Below are 21,108 nucleotides of genomic sequence, written 5' to 3'. Positions count from 1 at the left end.
ATTTCAAGAAACTTCTCGAATTACCTCGAAACGTCTAGAATTTTCTAGAATTACGATAGATGGCGCTGCACATAAGGACCATTTCCCAAAATGACCCCCCATATTGAAACCATAGACGTATCCATATAAAAAAAACAACCAATATCACTTTCGAAAGCTAATCTACCCGGGCCTGAAATTTAAATTCCGATTTAAAAAAGGCTAATACGGTTCCTTCCCGAAAAAAGCCTTGCCTCCGCTGAATTTTCGAAAGGGATAACACATTATGCCAAGCTCAGCTTTTGCTTCTACGACACGTGTCTACATCGAGGTATTGTTTTAAACATTGATGAGCATGAGCATGACTTTTGTAATCAAATTTATTGTGCAAACATTATGTCCGCATGGACATTTTACAAATGCTATTCCATGCATTTCCGATTATCACATCTTCAACCATTTACTATTACTATTCCACTATAATCTTCTACATTATCTCTTCAAGTATCGTAGAGTTCAGTTCCTCTCCGAAAGTTTGATCAGATGCAGCGGCGCTTGTAATCGATGCGACGTCATGATTCTCTGGTTCGTCGTCGATTTCAGAAGATCTCTTATCAAAACTGCGGAAATATTTCGGGTTTTATAAAATGTTTGGGACTGTGATGAGGAGAAATTCAAAATTAAGGGTCTAACTTCTTGAACCATAACACTTCGCACAAGAGTATCGTAAACGTCACTACCAATCCGTAAACTATAACGAGATAAGCGGCGTAGCAATCGACAGTACCAACACTAATGAATTTCTTCTGATTGTTGCATTCTGGCTTCTTGTGGTATATTTTGTCAATGAAACGTTGAGCTAGACCCGTTTCCCCCAGCCATAGGCCACTGCAAGAAGATTTAATTGATGAAAAAATTGAATTGCGCAATATTATAAATCATACAATGTCTTCAAAGTTTCGAGCTTTGTGGAATTTGGCTCTAATATTATGAAACTTCGAGGAAGCTTCTATTTCCCCGATCCAGAATTCATCAGTAGGAAAATTGAAATCATCTCCTGAAACGAAAGGTAGTGGAGTTTTCGAACGGACATATATGGAATTCTATAACTCGGAATAAAAATACGGATAGAGGGAAAAGAAATTGAGAGAGTGAGAGTAGCCAGGACTTAGGTACATAACTACGCCTCGTAGGATCAGAATAATTCGAAGGTATCGGAGGTATCTGTTCAAAACATCTTGATCCACACGTGCCACATGGAATTAATTCTCAAACACTTACGTTTTCATGTTTTTGACAGCTGGATGAATTTGAGTTGTATGGGAGTATCGTGAAGTTTGAGGAATGGAATTAAAATAAAAGAATTGCTAAATTCTCTGGGAATTATACATATTAAATGAGTACCACTTGAACAGTATTTCATCAGAGTTATTGAGGTAATTTTTTTTTATTTCGTCTGAGTTACATGAGTTTTCCCCGGAAAATTGAGATAGATGAGTTTTATAGAGAATTCTGAGATACCCTTGTTTTAAAAATGAAAATGAAATACCCTTGTTTTATTAAGAAGTGTCGAAATCTTTTCGAGAAAGGGTCACAAGGACCGAACAAAATCCTTCGTTCAACTAAATTTTGAGCAACCTCTCGTGACAAGGCAAACAGAAGAACTACAAAAATCATTCCCAAAAGATGAGATATTTACCCANGAGAATTCTGAGATAACCTTGTTTTAAAAATGAAAATGAAATACCCTTGTTTTATTAAGAAGTGTCGAAATCTTTTCGAGAAAGGGTCACAAGGACCGAACAAAATCCTTCGTTCAACTAAATTTTGAGCAACCTCTCGTGACAAGGCAAACAGAAGAACTACAAAAATCATTCCCAAAAGATGAGATATTTACCCAACTCTGAAGATTTCTGCATAAGGCGATTGTCGCTGGATTATGAAAGTTGGATCCGACACATAAAGATAATCAATTTCCTCGAAACCACACTTCTCATCCTCTTCGTAAGTACTCTTCACGACATCATACCCCATGACTAAATCAGTATGGAAAGCAAACAATTCGGTTCTCACTTTCTCAACTCCGTCTTCAGTAGACATGTACGGATTTTTAAGATTCTTGATACGGCGTTCGTAGAATTCTGTCCTCAGTGGATCATCGAATTTCTGATGATTGAAGATATTAGGACACAGTGCATGTTTCTGTTAGTAAAAACTGATCACTTACACCCATGTAATAGTGATTGTAAACGATATCCTGCAGTGCCAATTGCAGTGGACTCTCCATCAGATCTTTGATATTCTTTATCGAATCCGAAGAGGACTGCAGGAGGGCTACAATATTAGCAGTATAAGCTGCATATAAGCTCAGACATGTGACCAGCAGCATAAAGACTACAGCACGGGCTGGGCCAGTTCTCGGTTCATATGCGGAACCTGCAAATATGAATATAAAGTATGACTAGCTACACCTGCTACAGTGTAAATATCATATTATGGTATTCAATTAAGTAATAACTCGGGATTAATTGAAGGGGCGTATTTGTTGCCAGTTCTTCAATCAATCGTGGAACAAGTATGAATCAAACATGAAGTTATTCCCAAAGATTGAATGACAATCATCTTTCTCTCATTTTACAAAAGAGGGGCAGAAGATAGACTGAACCATTCGATTCCGTAACAATATTTTACAGTAGTTCTCACCTTGTTGCGTGATAGCACCAATCACAATCAAAAAATTGTCACCAAACGCAGGTTTGATTTCCAAATCTCCCCACAATCTTTCCTCATAAGGTATTTTCTCAATCATCTTCCATTCTTGGGACAAACTGAAGTATAGAACCATGTAACCGAGACAGCAGAAGATTACAATCGCAAACCAGACATTTCTGGCGAAAGGTAAAACGAAGAGATTGCTGACGAATGACAACGGAGGTCTCCGAAATATGAATCTTACTCTGGATCGAAAGAAATTGTATATAGATCCGATGTGAAATCTTAGTTCGGACATACCTAGTCGGTGTATAAAGATTGATGTAACTGACGACTTCGAGTCGAGGTTCAGTGATGAATATGCCAGTACCGCCTAGATCGATTTCGTTGCGAAGGAGTGATCCGATCATTCCATCCCAGCTACCATTTGATGACTTATACCCCCAAGTAGGTGTAAACGTGAAGTGTACTCTAAATAATGAAAGGATATCATTTTGATGGAACCATCAATTCTTATTGAATAAGAGCGAATTTAGTAGATTTGGGCTAGTGGCCAGTTTTCAGCGAATATCTCGAAATCTAAGGGAGATAGCAAAATTGTTGTCATAACCTTTTTGGTAGACCTTAATTCGCTCTACAAAAAAGGTCATTACGATAACGTCGTTATCTCCTTTAGATTCAGAGATATTCCTCCAAAACTCAGCTAAGGGCTAAACCGACTTGAATCATTTTAACAATTCTCTACTGAATTATATTACTGTTTACGTTGCATTCATGCGAGCTACCAGCACTTTAGTGAAAGCATAGTCAACTTTAGACACCCCATCCACTCTTCTCTCCTGGAAATCTTCCCAATGATTCATTGTATTTGGGTTTGTTATCTGAAATATCACGTCATTAACCCGAAACATGAGTTCTATCGCATCGCTTATCATATTAAGTAATTTTCCTAACCACGGCGGCTGCCCTCAACTGTGTCTGCATGATATTCGTTCTTCTCCGTGACGTTTCCTCATTATTGTGAAGCTGAATATGATTCCCCTTGCTCCATACGCCTCGGTCTTCAAATATCAGGTTCGCAACAGTATTCGGACGATATATGGACACAAGTTTTACGACGGTGTCTTCGATTCTCTGAGCTATAGTAACTTCGCTGTCAGGAAAGATGTTGAGATTTTCGAATACGCCTCTTAGCTGGGTTTCATTGGTCGGAGTTGCAGAATGATCTGCCTGCGGAAACGATGATCGGGACTCTTGGAGGATCAGCCATTTTCCAGGAGCACTGAACATCTTATTTTCATTTATCTGGTATCGGTAGAATGGATCAATTAATGACATCATTACATGAAAATGTCACGTCCCCCAACAAAATTTAAAGTGAATATTGATTCCCCGTAATTATCGATAACTCGTTTGACTTTCCTTCAAGTCTCTGTTATATTTTAGCAAGAAAGTTTCATAAGAGTACCTCAACAATCAAATCGTGAGATCCTGGACAGTTCAAATCAAGTACGTAAAAATTTTCATGACTCAACTTGAAGTCAACCAAGCTCAGCTGATACTCCTCTGAGAACATGACAATTGTGTGCAGCTTATGGTTCTGCGACAAGAATTGGGAAATCTCTTTGGCGTTATCTGGAACAATAACAGACATGTCAATTATGCCCTTGATAATTCATCCTATAGCTTCAATCAGACAACCGTCACCTGTATTTTTACAAAGGAACACAGTGACACTAAAACTGGGATGATATAGAGAGTTTGTTACATCAATGATCAAATTCATAACAACTTCATCAAATTCGTGGGTGACGCTGTACTCAACATTGCAGATGAGAATGTACAAGACAGCTATTCCTATCATTTTTATGGCGATATTCCTTCCTTTGTTGGTATGCATTTCTGACGTATACTCGCCGCAGACTGATAATCAAATCTCGTCAATTCCAGCACGACATCGAAGTAGAGAAGAAAACATGGGATTAGAGGTAATGAGTACTTCTGAGTTTTGTAATATTGATTTCCAGTCCCTCGATTCTCGCATACATTGGAAAGTAATCAATTCTTCCAAGATAGAACCGAGTATTTCACGTGGTTGTCATTCAAGAGACTCAATTTTCTATCTACTAAATGTTTGCATCTTCATCATTATGTAAGCTAGCCCCGAGTCTCGATTTTCAGAAAGAGACTGCGCACTGCTACCATTCTGGTGAGATTTCACGGTCAATTCGGACAGTTCATCTTGCGATAAACCTTAAATTGACTCAGGAAAATGGAATTGGAGGAGAAATAACAAGATTCAAGTGTTGCTTTATTACAAGAAGATTTATTTCTCTCAATATCTCATCAACATTGCATTCAATCAATAACAAAATTCGCCTGATCTTCATGATCCACGTCAGTAGAAGAGGTATGTTCATTGAGTTCTGGTTCTTGGGTGTTGACTTGTGTGTTATCAGCTACGATAGGATTGAAGCTACTGCGCCAAATTGATCAAATTCAATTTTTGCAATTGTTATGAATGATAATGAGGGCGATTTCTCACCTTTTTGACCAGATTATTTCGAATAACAGGATCCCAAACGTGAGGAGCATTCCATAACCAATAGTAAGATAAGCAGCATAACATTCGATGGTACCAACACCGACAAATTTCTTTTGATTGTTGCACGGGGGCTTCTTATTGTACATAATCCTGATGTAACGTTCTTTTATACCCGTTTCCTGTAGCCAGATACCCCTGAAATGAAAAGAAAGATTCAGAATGAATTGAATTGAACCCATTTCTAAAATTATCATGTTTATTCAGTCTTCAACCTGCATCTTTTCAAATTGCGTTTGGTTCAAATTGTTGGGACGCATTGGCGGGTCATTGAGTCTATGTTTTTTATCAGTCGCCAAGAGATAATGTTATCACTTCAATTCAATTACAACCTCTATGGGACTTCTAAATTTCTTGTACAGAAAGGTAAGTTGGTAAATCGAAATTACCGGCTGTGATCAGCCTACAGATGACATCTAGAGTGCTCCCCACTCTTCGACTTTCCCCCACTACACCGCGGTGGAGTATAAAAGGTGCAACGGTGTAGGGAAGAGCATCAGTCATTGAGCTCAGGGGCTAGTGAGTAGGACGTAAGCAAAGCTGAAAAACCTGCTGACAAAAATAACATGTAGCGGATACGGTGGAGTTGTTTTGACAGCAGCTTTTTAGACGTGCTACCACATATGAACCCTAAAGACGACTGGTGGTCTGAATGGTAACTCAAATGGTCGGGAATTTGTATTCCGTCATTGTTTGATTGCAAAAACTTGATGACAAATATATTAAAAACGGAGTATATAAGAGAAATCTGTTCACCCCACTCTGAAGATCTCTCGATACGGTGACCTACGCTTAATAGCGAACGCCGGATCAGAGACATACAGATAATCAATTTCCTCGAAGCCGCATTTCTCGTCTTCCTCGTAGGTGCTTTGAACAACATCATATCCTGAAGTAAGCTCCGTGTGAAAAGCGAACAATTCATTTCTCATTCTACCGATACCCTCTGTCAGAGAAAGCCAAATGTCTTTCTGTTTCTTGATGCGGCGCTCGTAGAACTCTTTCCTTAAAGGATCTTCGAAGGACTATTTTTAAAATATGATCATCAATTGTGAGATAGTCGTGATGATTCTTGCGACTCACCCCAAAATAATGACGATTATAAACTATATCTTGGATGCCGAGTTTCAAAGGGCTGTTCATCAGATCTTCAACATTCTTTATGGAATCCGATGTGGACTGAAGAAGCGCTACAATATTCGCAGCATAAGCTGCGTACAGACTCAGACAAAAAACCAGAAGCATGAATATGACTATCCGCGCTGGAACACTCCGCGGTTCATATGCTGATCCTGAAGATGCAAAGCATGTTACAAGAACTCAGATCATCGAGTTTAAATAAAACCCCCAGAAACCATCACCTTGTTGGGTGACAGCTCCAATCAGGATCAAGAAGTTGTCGCCAAAAGCAGGCTTTATCTCCAGATCTCCCGTCAATTTTTCATCGTGCGACAGATCCTTCACTATTCTCCATTCCCAAGCCATGCTCAAATACAATACCACGAAGCCGATGCAACTAAGAACGGAAATTCCGATCCAAACACTCTCAGTGAATGGCAGAGTGAAAAGGTTGCTGACGTGGGACAGCGGAGGACGTCGAAAGACGAATCGTATTCTAAAATTAGTAACATTGAATGCCATCAGTTAGAACAGAAAACATATACTAAAGCCAAATTCTGAAAAACTTCCAAAGCACTTTGCATATTTCCCAAAGTATTTGGGAAATCTCCAGCAAGCGTTTGGCAATATATCTAGTACTGAAAGACGAATCAACAGTCATGTGCCTATTCGGTGTGTATAGTTGAATGAAGTCAACAGCGTCTATTCGCGATGCGATTATAAATGTCGCAGTAGCACCAAAATCAACTTCATTGCGATCAATTTCTCCTATCATTCCGCTCCAGCTTCCATTCTTCTCCTTGTAGCCCCAACTTGCAGCGAAAGTGAAAGTGACTCTAAATTATCAGCTGGGGTTACTCTATTCGTTTATTGAGTGACATTTGACCAAAATAGACAGGTATTTACGTTGCATTGATCCGGGCCGCCAGCAGCTTCGAGAAGGCATATCCAACTTTTGTGATTACGTCGACTTGCTTGTCCTTTAGGTCTTCCAAATGATTCATTGTATCCGGATGCGTCACCTGAAATGAAAGCGTAGCTTCTGAAATACCTTCTGCTCAATGTGGGAACCGTGATACAACGCCTGCATGATTATTATTGATCGGGAATGTTAGAATTTCACCACAGAACACGCCTTCAACGGGGTTTGCTGAAGATCCGTTCTTCTTCTCGACGAGACGTCATGATCCCGGAGCTGAATACCATCAATACTATTCCACGTGCCCCTGTCTTCGATGATGAGACTGCGAACGGGACTAGGGCGATAAACTGATAAGATTTTTATAGAATTATCGCTTATTTTTTGGCCTACGATGACTTCGCTGTCTGGAAAGACATGAAAATCTTCGAATACGCTTCTCAATTCGGCTTGATCGGTTGCACCTGAATGAAAATTTTCATTGGCGGTGGCATTCGAATCTGTTTGTAAATCTTGGAGAATTAACCACTTCGTTGGACCGACGAAACTTCCGGTATTGTTCGCCTACAAATGATGAAGCTAACTATGTTGTTGATAATTTATTGGAATTTGGTTATGGACAATTTCGAGTGCTATACTTGAATGAGTAGTTCATGAACTCCCGCGCAGCCCAGGTCAACGACGTAGAAGTTCTGATGAGACAATGGAGATTCAATAAAGCGGAATTTGTAGGCTTCAGAGATAGTGGCGACCTCATGCAACTGATAATGCCTTGACATGAATCTAGAAAATTCAGTGATGTCGTCTGAAAGAAAAGCGATCATATGAGCAAGGGCTCTCACAGCCATCTGAGACTCTCTCGGTTTTCAAATTATTATCCATCACCTGGTTTTGCACAATGAAATACTGTGAAACTTGAGCTTGCATATAGAGAGGTAATCACGTCAACGATGAAACTCTGCAGGATTTTATCCATTTCTTGGTCACCACTCACTCCAACACTGAAGATGAGAACGGCAATAACGCTTACTATGAGCATTTTAATTGAGCAATTTGTGAGTGATGATCTAGCATCAATTGGGGTTGACAACTCCAGGTTTTGCATTTTCTGGAGAACAAACTGGGCCATTTTTTCAATACTACATTTGATGCAAAGTCGAAAAGTGTTCAACACTTCACAGAAAAGAGAGATGTGATAAATTTGTCTAAATTTCTAGCGAAGATTTTTAGATTTCTAACACATGGTGAAGTCTTCCAAAAATTTGTGAAGTTCCCAATGAATGTGGAGATGCAATTCTTGTCTGGGAAGCTTTGCAATGATTCAAGACAACTTGTCAATTGCCTAGGAAATTTTTTTAATTTCCTTCGGTGTTGTTCCGATATAATGGATCTACTCTCTGTTTAGCAATTGACGACAAGCAAAGCTTACAGTCGCAGAAAAGGAGAACTGAAAACAGTTAACAATCAAATCCCTCTGAAATTCAGACACGACATCCTAGTCTCAGAAAATGCATGAAATAATGCATCTCTAACGATAATGAAAGCTTTGGACTATGGAGTTATTGATTACTGAGTTCCTATAGCTGATTCGTGGCTTGCAGAGATTCGTTCTGTAGTCATGAACAGTTCGGTGTCCACATAGGCGAGTTTCCCTATCAACTTCGGAGTTCAATTTAAGGGATTCGAGATTTGAAATCCGTTAGATCTGGAGGAATAATCCCAAGAGAAAAATTAAGTATCATTAGTGAACAAAGGAGAATTCCATCAATCGTCTCCTCGAAAATGTCTAGCTTAAGCTTATCTACTTGTTCACTGGGAATGAGAAGGTCAATAGCCCTCACTATGACTATTTTGATAAGAATTTGTGACTGGTGATCCAACTATCAATTGGAGTTAACCAACTTCTAACTTTTCTAAACTTCTAGCGAAGATTTCTAGAAACATGTGGTGAAGTCTTCAAAGAATGTGGAGATCCAATTCTCATATGGGAAGCTTTGCAATGATTCAAGAAAACTTCTCAATGGTCCAGGAAGTTTTTTTTTAAATTTCCTTCGGTGTTGTTCCAATATAATCGATCTACTCCCTCTTTAGCAATTCGCGACAAGCAAAGGTTACAGTCGCAGAAAAGTAGAACTGAAAGTAGCCAACAATCAAATTCCTCTGAAATTCAGATACATCCTAGTCTCAGAACATGCGTGAAATAATGCATCTCTATCGATAATGATAGCTTTAGAATAGAGAGTTATTGATTACTTGTTCCTATAGTTGATTTGTTCTCTAGTCATGAACCGTTCCTTCAGCTTCGGAGTCTTATTCAAGGGATTTGAGCCTTGAAATCAGCTAGTGAGATCTAGAAGAGTAATTCCAAGAGGGAAATTAACTATCATTACTGAACAAAGGAGAATCCCATCGGCCGTCTCTTGGAAAATCTCCGGCTTAAGCTTATCTACCTGTTCTAGAACCATCATATTTACCGAATGAGGGAGTCACCAAATCATCACAATCACGCAAATTGCGGCGGCAATTGAAAAGTCTTCATTCCACTGTCAACAAATACTCAGCGTTGGCATCTAATAATAATTCCATAATCGCAGAATATTACGAAGGCGTTGGAAAATTTATGCAGCATAAGAAATCTAAGAATACGAGGCATGCAAAACAGGGGAAATTAAGTGAGAATTTTATAGATGTTGAAAGTGTTCATAAACCATTATATAACAAGTATTAATGAATTTCCGCTGTTTTGTTTGCAATTTCAAAAAACAGGCTCATCAACACTGGGTGATGTATTTAGTGATGTATTTTGCCGATGTTTCCGTTGAGGTGTCGGAGGAATGGAGCACGATATGAGTTTAAGCGGAGATATGACGACATGAGTCAACATAATTGAGTAATCACTTCTCCATGTTGAATATTTGCCTAAATCCGAGTAATACTAACTGCATTATCAGAGACAATCGTACTCGTATTCAAATGGAACTGCAACAATCTCCGCTGTTTCATCAAGCTCTCATTATCCATTGACCTTGAAATTAAACTTGTTCTGCACTGGATTAAAAGGAGGCCAACTTCAATTGATTCTTTATTTTATCATTACAACAAACTCGTTCTCGGTCTTGAACAGACCATGAGACGTTGTGTGAAATGTAGAACTGGATTGTGGATGGGTTAGAGATAGCGAGCGGTTGGAAATTGTTATTAGAATGTTGCGGGTCATATCACGGGATTTTTTAACGTGACCGAAAACCGGTGGGTTTCATGTATGAATGAATAAATTTTCCGATGATATTACGGAGTGGAGTAGAGGCAAGTCCAGCGTGCGGAAGGGTTGCGAGTTTGATTCCAGGTGGAACCGAATTTTAATACATGAGGCTCTGGCGAGCGGGAAGTTAGGGAATATAGTGGGTTTCTTAGAAAATTCTACGCTGATAGAATGATTCATTTATTCCAAACGAGATTCGTTAACTATTAACGAATGGTTCACTTGAATGGCGAAAGTCAAGTCAAACAAGGCTCCTTAAATATATATTCGTTAACTATTAACGAATGAACATTTGGTGGAACCGAATAGACCCTAATCTCCAACCAAAATCCATTCGTTAACAATAACTAATCCGTTCTATCAGTGTAGAGAAATATCCGTTTTTTTTTCGTTTGAGAAAAATTCCGAAGATGATTGAGTATTCTAGAAAATTCTCGGATTTTCTGAATAATTCAAGAAGATAGTTAATCTTTCTAGAAAATCAATTGATAACCTTATTGCTCAACAGCTACAGGTATTAATCAAGTCAGTTTGAAGAAGAAAAGGAAATTGATCAAACTTTCAAAAATAATAATTAATTTTCCATTTATCATTCAATATTTAATAAATTATTTTTTGCGTCATAATTGTCAATTTTCTCATGGGTATCATGCCCGCAATTGATTAATTTTTCCTTCTTAGATTTTAGATAGTAGATGATGAATGAAAATTCATCATGTGCTTTCACGCATCTTATTAATTTCAATTTCTTCCATTTTTCTTTTTTTGCAAAAGGCGCAAATTTGATTCTCTCTTCCATTTTTTGATTTATATATAAGTGGATATAGCGGGTTTCTTAGAAAATTATAGGAATATATCTGTTTTTTTTTGTTTGAGAAAAATGCCGAAAATTATTCAGTTTTCTAGAGAATTTTTGTATTTTTTGAGTAATTCAAGAAAATTGTTTGAACACTTCCCTTATTTCTCAACAACTGCCGGTATTGATCAGCTCACTTTGAAAAGTAAAATGAAATTGATCAAGTATTAAAAAATATCAATTAATTTTCTATTTATCAGTCATCAATATCATTGACGGTTTTTTTTCTGTGTATCATCCATTTTCACAATACATTTATGAGTGCATGAAATTTGAATGGAGTCAATTTGTGAAAGGAATTGAGTTATTCCTTTTTACCCAACATCTTCGAGTTAAATATATTTGAACTGGCATTCTGAAATATACCTTTCTGAATCATTTCGCGGAGTAATGTCTTATCTTCAAAACCGCGTCGAAGTACATTCCTTTTGTTTCCACTCGAATTAAACTCCCAATAAAGACCGTGGCGTACGCCTCTTCCATGATTGAGGCTCGTCTACTCTGTACACACGTTAACATATGCAAAATCATCGTTGTGTATTACTTAAAAGGCGTATCACATCGTGCATCCATGCGTCAATCATTGATTGTTCACGGGAGAGATGCGCAACTCATGGCAACAAGCTCTAACGCTACTTCACCATCGCAACATTGGGGAGATTCCACCAATGCACAATATAGGATATAGGATATTTCTCTCAGCGAAACGTACCTCATGTTTGCTACGCTGATAGCAAAAATTATTTTTATTGAGATGTTTCTTTCTCGAAACAAGTATTATATACTTGAACCAATTTCAAACGAGTAAGATCTTACGATGAATATCAATTATTTCTTCTTGAGGTACATTTACTTGAATCAAATAAAACAGTCCTTGGCGTGAAGTCAAGTCAAAAACAAAAAAAATCAAAATCAAGATCAAAAATAAAAAAATATATTTATCAACCGATTTTTCGGAGATCAAAGTATTCCTCACTTCTTGTCCTGATTTCGAAATTTCTGGTGGAAGATTTTCATCATTCCAGTTGTTATTTTCATCATTTTCATCATCCAGACACAGCTTTTTATTTGGCGGACAACCGACGGTTGCTTCGGTGAGGAATGTCGAATCTCCATCAAATAAATCTCCCGAGAGATCAATCTCCTCGTCACTGTCGGGTATAATATGGTTGTCCATTTAATTTCACTGCTTTTATATTGAATAAATGAATAAATTTAACGACAGAATATTGAGAGGGTTATGTGGATACCAACAAGTGAGGCAGTGGGCGATGTTATGAGTCGATGCGCAATGCATGTGTGGAATCCAACGATGATATTGCAACGACCATTTGCGCATCGATCTGCGCATCGACCCGTGCATTTGCGCATGCCCATGGGTTACGCACAGATGATTATACAGATGTGTAGGGTTCCACACTACAGTGTGAAACCCGGCACTTTCTGTGCGTCGACACTCAACTGAAACCGGCCGGATTTCACACACGTATGGTATAAAATTATCAAAAAATTATCAGTTGAAAACCCTGTAGGTTGTACCACGTGATGTCGAATGGGCCAATTATATTGCCCAATATTTGAGTTGGAAAAATAATCAATAAAAATTACGTATCTTTTCCGTAATCCCGGAGCGCAATGTGGTTGTAGGAAATTTTACGGAACTGTCACGTATTTTTTACCTAAAATCACGGAATTTTTCCAGAGCTTTCCGTAATTTTTAATGAACATTTCTCTCCGTGAAGAAGTTCGATTTCTTCCAATCGAATGTATCTTAAGAAAATATCACTGGTATTCACTATAAAATCATGTTTATTTGAAAATTAACAACCAAATAATAGTTGGTTCAAATAAAATTCTCTTGATAGAATTAATTTTTTCTGTCAGTGTAAATTTACAGACAATTCGGTTGTTAAGAGATTCTTTTGTTGCTCTCCACCAGATTATTCATTTCTTATCATAAAGAAACCGTTCTTTAATCATATCATTTGATCAATTCCCCACATTTTGTCGTCATTTTGGCTGACTGATTACAAATGTCTATTTCAATTTCCAGAGAACATTAACAGTTACATGAAAACCAAAATTAATCTAATCTCTCCCCGATCCACCGATAATTCCAGATTACGATAGAATTTGAAATCACGGGATTTAATTAACACACGTACTTTTCGGTTATCAATCTCCCGAGATAATTCGCATGCGTCACGAACGGGTGTACATGAGCGTGACTGTCGTAAGAAATAGGCAGGATTTTAAAGGCTTAAAGTCGTAAAGATAATCTCCGTACAACGAGGCTCCGACCTGTGGTCCCAAAATTTTCACAAGTGATATCATGAAAATGTAAAGTCATGCAGTGGATAAATTGAGTAATCGGAGGCACGTGAATTACAGGAAATCAGGTGGATTTGTCTGTTGGATAATTGTCTTCATCACGTGCATTAGTGTGTCATTATCGCTGGTATTATCGAGCACTATTCCTTCATGTTTAAATTGCGATTAAGCGATTGTTCGGGGGAAAAATTAATGGATACATCCCAGAGAAATGGTTTTTTTGAGTCAAATAATCTCAATCTTTATTTGAAATGTTTTACTTATTTCAAATAAATGGGTTTTTTGAATCGAATAAACAGTTTATTTAGTTCAAAGCAACAGCTCGTGCAGCGACTTGAATATTGGAGACATTTCATTTTTCATGAGTGCAGTTGACTTCCGATGATTTCAATAATTCGGAATCAATGATTTTAAAGAAATAGAAGTCATCAATTGAAGTTTAATAAATAAGAAGGGGGAGGGGGGGCTGAAATCACTTAATTTCAGTGACTTCGTTGAATTAAATTATTTCAGAAGTGTTCCTCTATCGAAAAACCAAGTACGTAATATATGTTTTCTTTATTATACTGCCTCATATGCGTGCGACTGTAGGATTCTATAGTGTACGGCATTTGTACTCCTATACTAGAACATAGGAATAGTAATTTTCAAAAAATTTCATTGGTTTGAGTTATTGAAGGCTACAGTTGGGTCGAGAGGCAGACTCTATTCGATAGTGAACTCTTGGTCCTACCTGCATCCGAAAACTCCACTCGAGCGTCATAAAACAGTAAACGACTGCAATAAACGATAGAAAGTATTCAACCACTGATGCTGAATTGTGACAAAACGTTTCCAAAGATGAAAACGTGTAGTATTCAAAGAAATGCGATGGACTAAGCGAATATTTCCAGTATTGAGAGCCGTCATAAACCAATAAATCACCGTGATGAACGACAGAAAGTATTGAACTATTGTTTCCGAATTTTCAGGAGAGCTGCACAAAGATGAAAGGTCTAAGATCGAAGAGAATACGAACGATTGTCATAAATTCACCGTACGAATGTGAAAGAACAAATAATTCGAACAGAATATTCTTTAGGATCGTTATTTTACGACTGCGAGAGCACAATATTTCAGAATGAATGGAATGAAAGGATTAAAAATCTAATTTTCTGCTTGACAGTGAGAATTTTTCCACACTGGAATGATTCTAGAAAAGATTTTTCAATTCTTATTACAACAGTGAATTTTCTCAATCTTCATATTCCCTACCAAAAAAAATACTTTTGAAATTATTTGTCAACTGAATAAGTCATATTTTTTATGTCACCAAATGTTTCACTGGTGAAAATTATGGATTTTTTTTATAGGAATGGAAGAAAAGAAATCTGAAACGTTCAGTGAATTTTCAGGTTCATCACCGAACAAAGTACGAAATTGTCACGTAATTTTTCCTGAAGAAGTAAAATCTTACAAAAAGTTGCCGACTTATGTCTCCCAAATCAAAAATTCTTGAACGTTCAACAATTTTTATGAAGTTGGTGAGTTATTTGTACGTTCCTTTCCGTAAAATTTCCCAATCATTGGGGAAAAATTACGGAACGACTTGTTGTCCCCACAACGGTCAGTCATCAGATGGGTGGTAAATTTTTATGGAACAAATCGTAGAATTTAGGTGGCGATTCGTACAATTTCAGTTCCGACTAACACTTTTTATTGAATTTTACTTCGCTAACGGATTACATTTCGAAACGTAATTTGTAGGTTTTTTTTGAAAATTTTTATTGAATTTTTTCTTTCATTTTTTTCTTTTATTTATTTTTCTTTATTTATTTATTTATTTTCTTCATTTATTATCTTTCTTTTAATTATTTATTTTTCTTTTATTGAAATTTTTTGAATTTTTTATTGAATTTTTTTTATTGATATTTTTATTGAATTTTTGCTAGAATTTTCTCTCCGTGTGGTACACAGGAAAGCACAGGAAACCCATGCCGGTACAAGCGGTTACCCTATTAGCAATCTATACCCAAGACAAAAAATGGAAGAGAATCAAATTTATGCCGTTCGCGAAATAGAAAGATGGAAGGAAAATGGAAATTAATGAGATGCATGAAAGTACATGATGAATGAAAATCCAAGAAGGAAAAATTAATCAATTGCGCACATGATAAACATGTGAAAATTACCAATTATGACGATATGAAATGATATATTGCCTTATGAAATAATATATTGAATATTGAAAGATAAGTGGCAAATTAATAAATATTTTTGAAACTTTAATGAAATTTATGCCATTTACGAGAAAGAAAAATGGAAAAAATTGAAATTAATGAGGTGTATGGATTATGTGATGGATGAAAATCCAAGGGGAAGAATTAATCAATTGCGACATGAAAACTATTTTGGCGATGCTTGACAAAAAATTCAAAAACTATCGTAGAATTGTCTCCCCGGAAGAACACAATGTCCCGTGGAATGTGTGAATCAGTCAATCAAAAGAAATTCTCAAAGTCACACGCAAGGTCACACGCACAATACGAATAAGGTCAGTACAACTCTGACAAAGCACTCAAGTATCTTTCTTCCCTCTTATCTTCCTCTTTAACTTGCTGACTAAAGCGGCTAATTGAGTAATTGAACAAACTATTGCGTTAGGAGTCTGACGATACTTGACATTGACCGATGATTCCGGTGATCTTACATCGGGAGAATGACAAAATCCGCTTTCTTCGAAGTTGAGGAAGAGGTACTGGTTTCCAAGGAGATATGCTAAATAAGACGTGCACGAGGTTTCCCAGGAAAATGGAGAAGTTCATAACGTCAGTATCACCTGATTAGGATTTCAAGATTGCTGTTGCAGATAGAGAATAATTCGCAGGGGTTCCCCTTGATAACTTCAATTATCTATCGCGAAACCCAAGATTTTTTCCACTCTTTACAAGTAGTGTGAAACAATTATCAAAAAATTCAATAGAAAAACCTAGCGCTTTCTCTGAGAAATTCTATTGAATTTCCATTGGAAGTCTATTCTGAATTCTATTGGAGTTCTATTAGAATTCTTTTGGAAAAGTTGAATATTTATTTTTTACGCCAATTCTATAACAAAAATGATGCGATTTCCTTCTGCGTTTTTAAATAGATATTTATCTACAAAAAAACCTATAGATATTTACTTTTTTATGTAAGTTACTTGAGGGCTCTGCCCCCTGCCCGCCCCGCTCGCCAAACCGGGGGGGCTTCGCCCCCCCGCTCGCTTCGCTCGCTCCCCCCCGCCTTCCCACACCGTTTGACCGAGGGGGTGTGACCGTAGGGGTCTTTCTTCAACTCCATTTTTACTTTTACTACTTTTACTTTTTTATGTAATTTATTTTTTGGGGGCTTCGCCCCCCCGCTCGCTTCGCTCGCNAGCCCCTCTCTCCCTGTTCGACCGAGCGGGTGTGACCGTAGGGGTCTTTCTTCAACTCTAGTTTTACTATTTTATGTCATTCATGTTTGGGGGCTCTGCCCCTTGCCCGCTCCGCTCCGCTCAAATCCGGAGTGCTAATTTTATAACAAAAATGAAGAAATTTCCTCCTTCGTTTTTAAAGAGATATTTATTTACAGAAAAAAACGTACAGATGTTTCCTTTTTTATGTAATTTATTCTGTCGAGACTTCTGCTTCCGAATGGAAACGTAATCGTTCAAATTTGAGTTTTGAATTTTTTATTTTACATTGACTCAGTATATGATCCAAAAGCCCGAAAATGCTATTTTTAAACCGTGTGACGAAAGTTTTCTTCAATTGTTCGCTAATGAAAGGACAAAATAAAATCACTTCGTTTTCTCAAATGTAGGTATTGTTGAGCCCTATGCACCAACATTAATTAAAATTCAATTAATTCAATAATTCTTTTTTATTTTTGAATTTTTCAAAAAATGTTCTGAATTCATTGAATGCTGGCTTAAAAAATTAGTTAGGATGCCCTTTTGATCGAGTTCAAAGATGAAGATGATAGCAATAATCGTTGTTTTGATTTACATAAAAATTTGTAAAATTTTTGGATTTTTCGAAAATCGAAATTCCGAGGATATCTTGAGATATCATGCTTCAAATGAATTCAATTATAGCTTAAAATGTCAATTTGAATGCCATACTGTCGAAGTTGAACGCTAATTACAACAGCTATATCTGTTAATTTTATTTTCATGGTAATTTTTGCAAATTTTGAATTTCCCATCATAAATTAATAATAATCGACAACAACGGCCTAAACGTGGCTTATGTAGACGACCAACCTGTGGAATGCAGAGCCGATAAAAAAACCAATTTCAATAACTGGGAAACCGCTGAACGAAAATGTAAACACCGAAACGTGAATAGGAAATATAGCTCCTGAAGTAAATGCCACGTAGTTAGGACGAGAATGTCAGCTCGTGAAGCAACAAAGGGCTGAGGGGAGTGATAGGACTGCAAAAAAGACAATCGGTTGTATGAAAGAAAGGGATAATAAGAATAATGATAATGATAACATTCAGCTAAGTTGAAAATCTGACACAATTGTTTAAAAATAAATCACATTCAATTTAATAACATAAAATGAACAATTATATACCACAGAAGAAAATGATGTGCAAAATGGCCATTCGGAAGCATATTGCTAATTTATTAGCAAAAATAACTATACCATATGGAGGCAGGAGCAATTTCCGACTTGTTTCTATAAAAAATCTTGGGCTAATGCTAAAAAAAAATGAGCGCAAAATTGCAAATTAGTTCCCTAATTTTTTAAAGTCCATTTTGAACAGAATTTTCCATCTAATTCGCTGCGTTTTTTTGTAAAATTTTTTTGGCCGTAATTGGCTTTAGAATAACCCAAGAAGTATAAACATAACTCGGACATAAGGAATTGACGTCACAACCATTCGAAGAAAGTCATGAATGCAGATCAATTACCGCCGAAACGCCTGGAAAGTGCCAGTATATTGCGATGGAATTCTACCGATATTCGAGTCCTAACGAGCACTTTCCCGTGGCGAAGGCCGAGGCACCACGAAGGATACCGGCAATGCACGATGAGGTCGTCGGCCGCGACCGTGATCCAAGTAGACAGACCATTGCCATTGAAAATGCGTCGTTACAACAATGTCATTGATTGATTTTCCCTCTTTGTTCATTCCTGCGTAAACAATATCGTATTCGTAGCCCACTTGGATGACTGATTATTGGTCATCGCGCTGCATAGCTCTGTTATCACATATCACGGTATTTACTCAATGGATAAGAGAGGAAGTAAACACGTGTGCACGAGACACTAGAACTGAAATAGAGTAGTTCGAGGGAAAAGAATCAGGTTGGTCGTTCCAGGTGACAAGACCATTTTTTTGCGTTTTTTAGGCGCGGGGCGGCAATTTGCAGAATCATTTCCTGGTTTGAGAATTTTAATGTGGCCCATAGGCGTTATTACGATGACATTCTCCTCCGAGTTCCATTTTCGTGGGGGTTTAACAGGAAAATATCAGCTCATATCAGTTTTCCTTAGGTTTCCCATTCACCCATTTTACGGAATCTGTAGATAACCAAACCGAAAGAATTATGGGGGAATATTGTCTAGATATTTTATGATAGTTGATTGAAAATCAGATGTTTTTGAAACTTATTTTTGCTTCTGAATGGAATTAATGGATTTACAATGGATTTTATGTTACCAATTTTTTGTGTTAGGGTAAATAAATGTGGTCCAAAAAGTCTGAATACGCGATTTTTAGATAGTCTCTGTATATATGTATGTAGTCGTTTTTTAAAAAAAATTTTCTCCAAAAATTTCTTATAAGGGATGCAAGAATTTCATGAATTTTTCCATGAATATAGACTTTAATAATCTCTATTCATTGACGCCAATTAAAATTCAATTTTTCATACAAATTCAAAAAAATTGATATTTTTCCAAAAATCGATTTTTCAACAATCACTCAAAAAATAGTCATCAAAGTGGAATTAGTCATGGCTCAAAAAATTGATAACAATACCCTCTTGATTCTATCAGAATATAGTGTCACACAATTGGTTGTTGAGTTACAGCACATTGTTTATGCGATTTGAAAGAGAAAATCGGTTTTTTAATAATAGTACAGTATAACAATTAAATCAGGGCTTGAAAAGTATATTTCAATGGCTTCTTAATCAAGTTGAAAAATTGTGAGAACAGCATCATTACTTATCAAGTTCCACAATACCGTCATGAGCTTTTTATATCAAAATCTTTATCTCTATTAAACTCCGGTACTAGTCTANAGTGTCACACAATTGGTTGTTGAGTTACAGCACATTGTTTATGCGATTTGAAAGAGAAAATCGGTTTTTTAATAATAGTACAGTATAACAATTAAATCAGGGCTTGAAAAGTATATTTCAATGGCTTCTTAATCAAGTTGAAAAATTGTGAGAACAGCATCATTACTTATCAAGTTCCACAATACCGTCATGAGCTTTTTATATCAAAATCTTTATCTCTATTAAACTCCGGTACTAGTCTATTATGTTGAATACTTATTCATATTGATTCATTGTCCCGACTAACTTCTGACAGAACCTGGGTTAAACTCCGGCTAAATTCTGAATAAACCCTGATTAAATCCTGGCTATACACTGATTAAACCTTGATTGAACCTTGATCAAACCCGGACTGAAAACGAATTCGAGTTTTGAGAGGGTCTGAATGTAGAATTATTTGACAGAACGAAATAATATCCAAAATTTTGATGACATTTCAATTGATGATAGTACTATGACATGAAAAAATAGAAAAAGAGAATAGTGAAATAAGAATTTTAAAAAAGAGAACTCATTCGGAAGCAAATTGCTAATTTATTGGCTACAATTACCATACTCATTTATTTAAAAAATACCATCATCCATTTGTTTAAAATTACGGATGTTTTTTATAAATAATTTATGATCAATCAATTGTCCACGATACAAATCATTTTTTCAGAATCGTAACCAATTAAACAAAACAAAATGCTCATATTCAAAATTTTACCAGAAATTGATTTCACGCCTAAAAAAATGAGGCTTCCGCAAGTGTAAACAATTTCAATTATTTATTTATGAACAACGGATGTTAAAAAAATAATAATTGTGTGCAAAGTGTAATTTTAATAACGCTGAATATTCTTGATGTTTTTTTCAAATTTTCATGACAATTTAATTGACAAATTTCATTCGAAATGATGAAATAATAATGATTAAATCTATCGTGTGGCCTATACCAAATTGTAAAAGATACTTGGATACCATTAACGACTGACAGTTTAAAAATGTACTTGGAAATCCTGACACTAACAATAAGAAGAATGTACC

The 21,108-nt window shown here is 36.6% G+C and overlaps 2 protein-coding genes across 2 annotated transcripts; both read right to left on the bottom strand.

Moving 5' to 3' along the window:
• Positions 1–442: 442 nt before the first annotated feature.
• On the bottom strand, positions 443–4,029 carry LOC107043763 (glutamate receptor U1). Its single transcript, XM_015265379.1, has 8 exons — positions 3,646–4,029; positions 3,457–3,572; positions 2,992–3,162; positions 2,683–2,936; positions 2,207–2,415; positions 1,877–2,145; positions 673–867; positions 443–599 (listed from the first exon to the last, which is right to left on the bottom strand). Exons 1-8 carry the CDS (start codon positions 4,027–4,029, stop codon positions 467–469), a joined length of 1,731 nt encoding a protein of 576 aa, XP_015120865.1. The 3' UTR covers positions 443–466.
• A 1,067-nt stretch (positions 4,030–5,096) lies between these two features.
• LOC107045198 (glutamate receptor ionotropic, kainate 4) lies at positions 5,097–8,370 on the bottom strand. Its single transcript, XM_029126582.1, has 9 exons — positions 8,217–8,370; positions 7,970–8,136; positions 7,536–7,895; positions 7,319–7,434; positions 7,078–7,248; positions 6,655–6,908; positions 6,377–6,585; positions 6,050–6,318; positions 5,097–5,431 (listed from the first exon to the last, which is right to left on the bottom strand). Exons 1-9 carry the CDS (start codon positions 8,368–8,370, stop codon positions 5,233–5,235), a joined length of 1,899 nt encoding a protein of 632 aa, XP_028982415.1. The 3' UTR covers positions 5,097–5,232.
• Between the last annotated feature and the right edge of the window lie 12,738 nt (positions 8,371–21,108).

The sequence above is a fragment of the Diachasma alloeum genome, unplaced genomic scaffold (assembly GCF_001412515.2).
Source record: "Diachasma alloeum isolate Michigan unplaced genomic scaffold, Dall2.0 Dall_scaffold_00180, whole genome shotgun sequence".
Lineage (NCBI taxonomy): Eukaryota > Metazoa > Arthropoda > Insecta > Hymenoptera > Braconidae > Diachasma > Diachasma alloeum.
Note: the sequence above shows the minus strand (reverse complement) of the source record. Positions and strands in the feature narration are given on the sequence as shown.